This window comes from Pocillopora damicornis, chromosome 4 (genome assembly GCF_964200805.1).
Source record: "Pocillopora damicornis chromosome 4, jaPocDami1.2, whole genome shotgun sequence".
Taxonomy (NCBI): Eukaryota; Metazoa; Cnidaria; class Anthozoa; order Scleractinia; family Pocilloporidae; genus Pocillopora; species Pocillopora damicornis.
The window spans coordinates 19,191,811-19,200,891 of record NC_142673.1 but is presented as its reverse complement, the minus strand read 5'-3'; the positions used below and the strand labels follow the sequence as shown (position 1 = coordinate 19,200,891).

Below are 9,081 nucleotides of genomic sequence, written 5' to 3'. Positions count from 1 at the left end.
CGATACTTTATCGTCGAAGACAGTCGCCACATTATCAATTTAATTGCTTGACGAGAAAAGTACTTATATTTCTACACTACTATATTAGTGCGCGTGCTAACTGTGGAATGCGGATTCATGCTGGAAGGGACATATTGTTTAAAAAAGCTGTCTTTTCCAACTCGAGTTGTCCGTCACTTGAAATCAAGAAAAATGTATTACATCTGGGCTGCAGTTGTGGCTAGTTTTGCCGTGATCGTTGTATATTTTCAGCTTCCATTCATCGTTTTTCCTGTTCTCCTGTTTCTGGCGTTTCTGGCATCTGGGGGAAAGGATTTTCCGCGAGTTTTCTTCCGAACAATTTTGCGCGATATAAGGTAGGTGTGTTTGTTTCGATGCGTTTTTCCTACTTACAATATGGCCTGAAACTCGACACAACGGAAAATTAGTCGATCGAAAAACAGCTGCAGTACGTATGCCAGCTTACCGCTCGAACCTAAGCTCATTCGTTCGCTTTTGCTTTTGTGCTTTTAAAATGACACGTCGGTTACTGATGAAACGATTATGATATACGGTTATCTTAGTCTGATCTGAAACAATTTGCATAATTTATTGAACCGTGTATGATTTGATATTTTAATTTGGTCATGCAAACTTATCTAGCTTTCCCATTTCGTATACATGTGATTTTATCACTTTTCATTATACCCTTGAATTGGCCATTGAATTCATCTCCTGAAAACACGAGGAAATATTTCCGTATAACCCCACACTATTCCAAAACAAAGCCTTAGTTCCTAAGGCAATCTTTTGTTTTCGCCATAATGTTTTCTTTGTCCAGGAACTGTATGTTTAAGGAAGTATGGGGGTGTGAGGAAATCTTCCAGACATGTAATAGCACAGTTTAGTCTTTGAAAAGGGAACTTTGTCTTTGACTTATAAAAACTCTTTGTGCAAGCTTGAATAGAGAATGGTTCTTAGGGCCTTTACATCGATTCCTACATCCATTTGAAAGTAATTACTTTCTGGTGGCCTTTCACATGATCTGAGTTTTTGTATTATTCCACATAACCAAGGAAGGTCTATTTACTTGATTGTAGTAGTTTTAATAATGAGATGAAGAGGGTTGATCCTTCATTTTTTAATTTGTTTGCTAGAGTCAAGACTAAGCGTCATGGTTACTTCCTTTATACCTTATCTCTCCCTTCCCTCTAAGGTGATACATACAAGATTAAGTGTTAAATGTACACTGTTAATCAGCTAGTGGCTTGTGAGCCAGAAGGAGTTTATTCCAGTTTCAATACTATAAGGTGATTAAAAGTATCATCACTCGACCCTGGGTGGGAAACTTTTTAGTATTATGTTAGGTTACCTTGACAGTTTCAGAGCAACCATTTGTAGTCCTTAGTGAAGAGAGACACTTGGAGAGTTATGTTTCCTGCTAAAGAACAGAGGTTTCAAAACAAGCTGGTGACCGCGAGAGGTCTGCCGGCTACTTGATAACATGACGCCAGTTACTCTGGTCAAAATAATTACCTTTACGCCCTTAATGAACTTTTTACAGTCACTTACCTTTGTAGAGTATGAGGCTTACTTCAAAACAGTTTGAAACCCTTGCAAGAACACAACACAGTAAATTGGTAATGGCTCAGACATGTGTATTAACCCTTTAACTCTCAAGATCTGATTGTTAATTCTCCCCTCTAGCTGCTACACATTTCCTTGTAAATTAGTTATGAGAACTTGGTGCTAGATCAAGATAGCAGCTTCTACCTGATAAGTTTGAATATTCTCATTACCTGTTTGCTGAATAATGTATGGATATTGTAAGGAGAAGTTTTATGTCAATCACTTCTAGGAGTTAAAGGGTTAATGCATGGTCAAGTGCAGTAACCATTGCGTTACTTATTGTATGCATGCTTAAGCCTTTGACCCCTAAGAGTGATTAGAGTCAAATTTCTCCCTGATTCACTCCTGAATCACTCATTAACCCTCTAACATCCAGATAAAATTTGTAGTTCTCCTTACTGTCAACCATACAATTCTTATAATGTTAGTTCAGAGAATTTAGTATTGGATCAGCTAATTATCTTAAAATTGATATTTTTCTTTATTCTCATCCTTTATCTGGTGGATATTGTTTTGATATTGTAAGAAGAAATTCTATCTTGGTCACTCATGGGAAAGGGTTGAGGTCATAAGAAAAAATGAAATGATCACCGACTAAAGAAGCTCATCATTTGTTCAACAAATTCTCCAAGTCAGCACCACAGGGAATGTATAGAGAACAGTATGGAGGTTGTGTATACAGACATTATGGTGTTAAGGTTTAAGTTATGGGAATGTGGCATAGTATCAGACTGACTTCATTTGTTATCTTACTTTCTTTACCATTCTTTACTATTCTTCTTTCTTCATCAGGGGTGTTTCACGTTTTGCTAATCTGCTTATCACCACTCGATTACATGTCAAGAACAAGCGGACAGTTTCTGATATGTTTCAGGAAACAGTGTCCAAGCATCCCCAAAAAGCTGCCATTATATTTGAAAAGAGAATGTGGTCATTTAAAGAAGTAGATGAATATTCAAACAGGATCGCAAATTTTTTCAAGGCACAGGGATACCAGAAAGGCGATGTGGTAGCCCTTTTCTTGGAGAACTGTCCTGAGTTTATTTGCATCTGGCTTGGATTATCCAAACTTGGTGTAGTTACAGCACTTATCAACACCAATCTGCGAGTGGATTCACTTTTTCACTGTATATCTGTAGCTTCTGTTAGAGCTGTGATCTTTGGTACAGATCTGTCAGGTAATATATTTAGATGTCTCTTGTTTGAGACAGGGTGAAACATGTAAGGGGGAGGAGTCTGTTCCATGGTTGATTGGAGGAAAATAGTGAATCAGTTAGTATAAAAATTGATTTGTCCCAGATGGTGGAAAACAAAGTGAAATGTCCCAAACCCTTTAGTCATTGATTGTGTGTTTGTTCTGAATGCAATAAGACATTTGTCATCTCTCTCACCAGTGTCTCCATTTTTTCTTTCCCACAGTTTCCTCTTAATGTTTCCTGGTTAATTAATTATTCCCATCAGTAGTCAGTTGAAAACATCCTTGGAATTAACATATTGTTGATATTTTTTTGGTAGATGCTATAAAGGAAATTCGCACAAAAATTCCAGAAGTTGTAGAGCTCTACTCTATTGGAGTTAGATCAACTTCCATGGCCTCTGTAGTTCATTTGAACCAGGAAATTGAAGCAAGTTCACCTGCAATGCCTGAAGTCAATCATCCTAAATCTCATGCTGGTATTGAAATAAGATGATTCTATGTATTTAAGAAGTTAATACTGTCCACAGTAATTTGTTGACCAGAGGTTGTGGATAGTGTGGGGTTGTATGTCACAAGAGACCGCACTTACATTTATATATCCTTGAGTTCATTGAGCTTCAATATCTGCTCAATAACAAATATTTTTGGCAGTTTCTCAGTGAAATATTGGCAGATATGGTTACCTAGAGGTTAATGCTTAACCCTTTAACTCCCAAGATCTGATTGTTAATTCTCCCATCTAGCTGTTTCACATTTCCTTGTAATTTAGTGACAAGAATTTGGTGTTATACCATGATAACAATCTCCAACTGATAAGTTTGAGTTATCTCATTACCTGTTTGTTGGATGATTTACAGATGTTGTTGCGAGAAGTTACATGTAAATCACTTCTGGGAGTTAAAGGGTTTAGCTTTTACACCCTAACATCAGTATTAATATTCTCCCTACTGTTCTCTTTACATTTTCTGAGATGCTGACCAAAGGAACTTGTTAAACAATTAACAGCTCTTTCAGTTGGTAACCATTTCCTTTATTTTCATGACCTTTATTGTTTGATTCAACAATGATACTGTAAGTAGAAATCAGGTGCCAATTGCTCTTGGGGGTCAATGATGTATGGCTGCACACTTGGTGTTCTGGATTTCAGCCCTGTCTGGTTTATTTTGTTGTTAAATCTTCAACCTCTTGCGTATTTTCCACCTATATTCTGATTCAGCAGTAAATGATACTTTTGTCTATGTAACTAAGAGAGTATTCATCTCTTAATTTAACTAATAACGTTTCCCTATGATTTTCATATCATTTCCTTTATGCATTTACCTTTCTAATTTTCAAATCAGACGTATTAATGTATATATACACATCTGGGACGACTGGATTACCCAAAGCTGCTGTTGTAACAAGTGCCAGGTATACATACTTGAATGTTTACGAGTAATTGAAAGAATTTCTTAGCAAGAACATCTAAAAACAAAGTGTACATACACAGAGATAATTTTATGCTGTCAGGCTGCATAGCTGATGACTTTGGGTTTGTTTAGAGATGTTGAATGGCAGGACAGCAAAAGGCATGGAACAGATAACCGTTAAGTTTCCCTTAACATACTCAATTTTATTGGTGCCCGCGACCCGTGACCTGCGTTTTAGATTCGTGACCGGAGATTCGCCACCCGTCTGAATAGTCTCCACAAGCATAAAAAACTTAGAGTGATGGATGAAAGCGATCTCCGCAGAAATGAAAACTACTTACAATAGTGAAAATAAGGTGTGAAAAAAATTCAGGCCTGTACGGAATTTGGACCCATAACTTTTGCGACACCAGAGTAATGCACCGAGATCGCAAAGGTGATAGGTTGAACCTCATCCTGAGTTTTTTTCAGGCCTTGTTTTTATCTACTGCTCAGATAATTTTCATTATTGCAAAGATCGCCTTCATTAATTTTTTAATCTGCCGTTCACATATATGATTTTCATATATTCACAATCAACTTTGTGTAAATTGAATGTGAAGTGTTGAAAGCCACCTTAACCGAGATCGTTTTTTCTTTATTTTAGATTCTTCAGGAATTCATACGGGGTGGTCTGTGCACTGAAGGTGCGCAGTGATGATGTAGTTTACTGCTCCATGCCACTGTATCATAGTGCAGCTGGAATATTGGGTGTTGGATTGTGTTTCGTAGGTGGTTGTACGTTGGCGCTAAAACGCAAATTCTCTGCCAGCAGTTTCTGGGATGACTGCATTGAAACAAAGGCTACGGTAAGTGTGTTCTGTATCTTCAATGTTCAGGGCCTGTAATTGTAAAACTACGCATTTGCCGAGGTTCACAAATGAGCGTGGAATTTTCAAGAATTAGTGGTCCATACTTGGGTCTCTTTCCTTGACTCCTCAGAGCTTTCCTTAGGAGATATCCCTCGCAGAATAGAGAACTGAAGCTTGATGTGTACAAACTACAGCAAAAATTGAATTTATTGTCGCCAGTCCTTAGCCGTTTGTGCATCGGGATTAAAATATTTTGCCTTCAAGGCTGCAGGCTTTACTGTGGCTGTAAATGTCACGCTTAATCGACTTACGTTGGAAATGCAGTGTATTCGTGCCTATTCCCTCCCATTCCCCGAGGAGTATTGCTTCAAATAAATTTCCCGCTATCTCCTTTCTTCTTATGTATTCTTATCTTACTATTAGCAATCTCTGTTACATTTTTATACAATATCCTTTAATAGTCCGATATCATTGCTTTTTATGTTGTAGACTTCCTTCTTTTTTTTTTCTGTAGTATATTGCAGTTTTTCGTTTTTTATATTGTAGTTTTTAACAGGTGAAAAGCCACCGGGTGGATACACTGTTAATAAACCACTATTATTATTATTGTTATTATTATTATTATTATTATTATTGTTGTTGTTGTTGTTGTTATCTTTTGTCTCTATACTCAAAGTGTTTTTTTTGGACATAATTCGTGGTAGAATACTTTTTGAATGGCTGTCGTTAAGTATCAGATTCTACATTTTCAAAGTTTTTAGTTTGTAATCTATGCCAGAGATTCTTCACTTTCAGCTACCTGTGTTCCTTTTTCGTTCATTCTTACAACTTTGGAAGTTTTTTTCCCTATCTTTTCAAATTTATATTTCTGGGATGCGCGTCGCAGAATACGGTTTGTAGTATCGTCAATGTGTTCCTTCTCTTACTCACAGGTCGTTCAATACATTGGTGAGCTGTGCCGATATCTCTTGTCCCAACCTCATCGTCCTTCAGAAAACAAGCACTCTGTCCGCCTGGCGATTGGTAACGGCCTCCGGCCTCAGATATGGAAAGAATTTCAGACACGTTTTGGCATAGAGGAGATTGGAGAATTTTACGGTTCTACAGAGGGGACGGCCTCTGTGATAAACATTGACAGTACCCCCGGTGCATGCGGATTCGTGTCTGAGATCTTACCATCCGTCTATCCTGTAGTGATTTTCAAAGTTGATCCCGAAACAGGTGAACTAGTGCGCGGTCCGGATGGACTGGCTGTGAGAACAAAGCCCGGGGAAGTTGGACAGATTGTTGGAAAGAGCTCAAGGGGTAATTATTTGGTGAGGGGTGGTTATCAGGTGATCGAAGGAAATATGAGGAAAAGCCTAATTATCACAATTTGCAAATCAGAAGTCGCAGCAGATACACATGACCAGTGGAAACCTCAAGGCAAAGCCTATTGTCATACATGATACTGTCTAGAGAAGTTTATGTTTGGACGCTTCCGGGGATGTGAGGGTTTAGTGTGTTGGTTCTTATGGATCGTTATCAAATAGTCGCCATTTTAAGCGCTAAAGTCTTCTGATGTCCTTTTTGGGATCGAGTCAAGGCAACCTACTTTTAATAAAGTAATGTCAGGGTTCAGGGTTGATTGTATTTTAAGACATTCTCAACATGCCGTACACAAGACGCTTTCGACGTTTCGATTCAAGCAGTAGGCAGGGAAATATCCCATGTAAACCTAGTATACAACTTGGGCTGTAGCTCCCCATTAGTTCCTCACTACCCTTATCACTATGTGGTAGAACGCCCATGATTGTGAATCATGGGCTAGAAAGTGATCCTCGCAGTAATGTGCACTACTTTAACACGTCTTTATCCGCAGTTCAAATATATGACTTTCATATATTCTTAACCATTTATTCATCACTTCATGACCAGCTCCCAGTTGGCTTGTTAGCTCAGTTAGTAGAGCGCTGCACCGGTATCGCAGAGGTCATGGGTTCAAATCCCGTACAGGCCTGAATTTTTTTCAGGCCTTATTTTCACTACTTCCTAAGTAGTGCACATTACTGCGTGGATCACTTTCATTCACAAACAATATATTGTCATATGATATCGTCATTTCACATAAAATTCTCAAAACAAACATTCTTAGAGGTGTAAGGCGTCAGTTAGAAGAGTTTTCGATTTGATCTTGTCACTTTTCTTTACGCCACCTGTAGGTGATCCTTCCCTGCGCTTTGACGGATACCTAAACTCGGTTGAAACCAAAAAGAAAATTGCTCACGACGTTTTCCGCAAAGGCGACGCAGCATTTCTTTCCGGAGACTTAGTCGTCCGAGATGAGCTCGGCTACATTTATTTCCACGATCGCACCGGCGACACGTTCCGATGGCGTGGTGAGAATGTATCAACGGCCGAAGTGGAGTCGGTGATGAGCAAAGTGGTAGGCCTTCGCGATGTTGTTGTCTACGGCGTCGTGGTCCCAGGCACTGAAGGGCGGGCGGGCATGGCTGCCATAGTTGATCCTGAATGCAAGGTCGATCTTATGGAGTTAGCGGCTAGTTTGAAGAAACTTCTCCCGAGTTACGCTTGTCCCATGTTCCTCAGAATCGTTCACAGCGTCGACTTAACGGGAACTTTCAAACTTCAAAAGTCCAAGTTGAGAAACGAGGGCTTTAATATCGGAGTTATAGAGGATCAACTGTTTTACTTTGATAGCAAAGAGAAAACGTACCTAGCCCTAGATGAGATCAAGTATGAGCAGATAATTCGTGGCGAGATCAGAATGTAGAAAGTATAGATATTTTTTCGTTTAGGAACTCTGTTACAATTATAGTGAAAAGCAGAACTTTTAATTTAACAAACGGGTCAGAACCCGAAATATTTGAAAATAGAATTTAAGAACGCTATCTAGCAAAAGGAAAGTCACGCCCCTTAAGAAGTGGAAAACAGTACACTGGTACAGACTATACTCGGGACTAGTTTTAGCACGAGTTCTTCCAATGTTATCCGTTATTCTACGATAATCATATATGCATATTCCTTTCGGCGGCCACTGGAAACGTAAAACTATCCAGCAAAGACAATACTTTGCCAAAGAAATATACCATACTTCTACTTAAAAGGGATGTTTTAATCGTTTGCGTTTTTTCTTTCCAACTTGTGACTAGTGCAGTGAATCAAAATGGAGGAATCCTCAGTTGCTAAAAACGATATCAGGAACTTTTCACTTGATTACAAAAATGATATTTCCGTTGGCTGTCACTGCTATACTTCCTACCCTTAGAGTTTCAGCTCTGAAAAATTAAATTCTCCAACAATAAATAGATTCTCCACATATACGCGTTTTATCAACAGCAACATGAAGTCTTAGCCTCACTATTTTGTCTATTCTATCTATTTTTGCTATTCTGTCTGATTTTCGATTTTGGACCCTGGTGGCGATTTTGGATTTTGGACACTAGAGACCGATTTTAGATTTTGGACACTAGTTGCATTCTTTGGTTATTTTGGACACTAGTGACTGATTCTTGATTTCGGACATAATTGGCAGATTTTGGATTTTGGACGTAAGTGGCCGGTTATGGATTTTAGGCACTAGTTGCCTATTTTAGATTTTGGACAATAGTGGTTGCTTTCTGATTTTAGACACAAATGGCCGATTTTTTTTATTTTTGACGGTAGTTGCCGATTTCGGATTTTGGATATGAGTGGCCGATTTTGGATTTTTGACACTAGAGGCCGATTATGAATTTTGGGCACTAGTTGCCGATTTTCGATTTTGGACAATAGTGCCTGTTTTTCTATTTTAGACACTGGTGGCCGATTTTTTATTTTGGGTTAAGGTCTTTTTGGAGTTTGGACACTAATGTCGGAATTTTACTGTTTTTATCGGCAAATTATGCACAAGAAAGCCTCTAAATTTGCGAAGCGAGGAAGCTGCAAAATGGGATTATTTCAGTTTAATATTTCAGGAAAGATGACACGGTGGAATGACGGAAAATCGTAAAACGTAGAAAGCTTTGTTGCATGA

The 9,081-nt window shown here is 38.5% G+C and overlaps 1 protein-coding gene across 1 annotated transcript; it reads left to right on the top strand.

Moving 5' to 3' along the window:
* Positions 1 to 23: 23 nt before the first annotated feature.
* On the top strand, positions 24 to 8,166 carry LOC113668172 (long-chain fatty acid transport protein 4). The gene is made up of 7 exons (XM_027184048.2): positions 24 to 356; positions 2,401 to 2,786; positions 3,124 to 3,282; positions 4,147 to 4,216; positions 4,862 to 5,063; positions 5,999 to 6,371; positions 7,268 to 8,166. The coding sequence occupies exons 1-7, from the start codon at positions 118 to 120 to the stop codon at positions 7,837 to 7,839; spliced, it is 2,001 nt and encodes a 666-aa protein (XP_027039849.2). The 5' UTR covers positions 24 to 117; the 3' UTR covers positions 7,840 to 8,166.
* Positions 8,167 to 9,081: the final 915 nt, after the last annotated feature.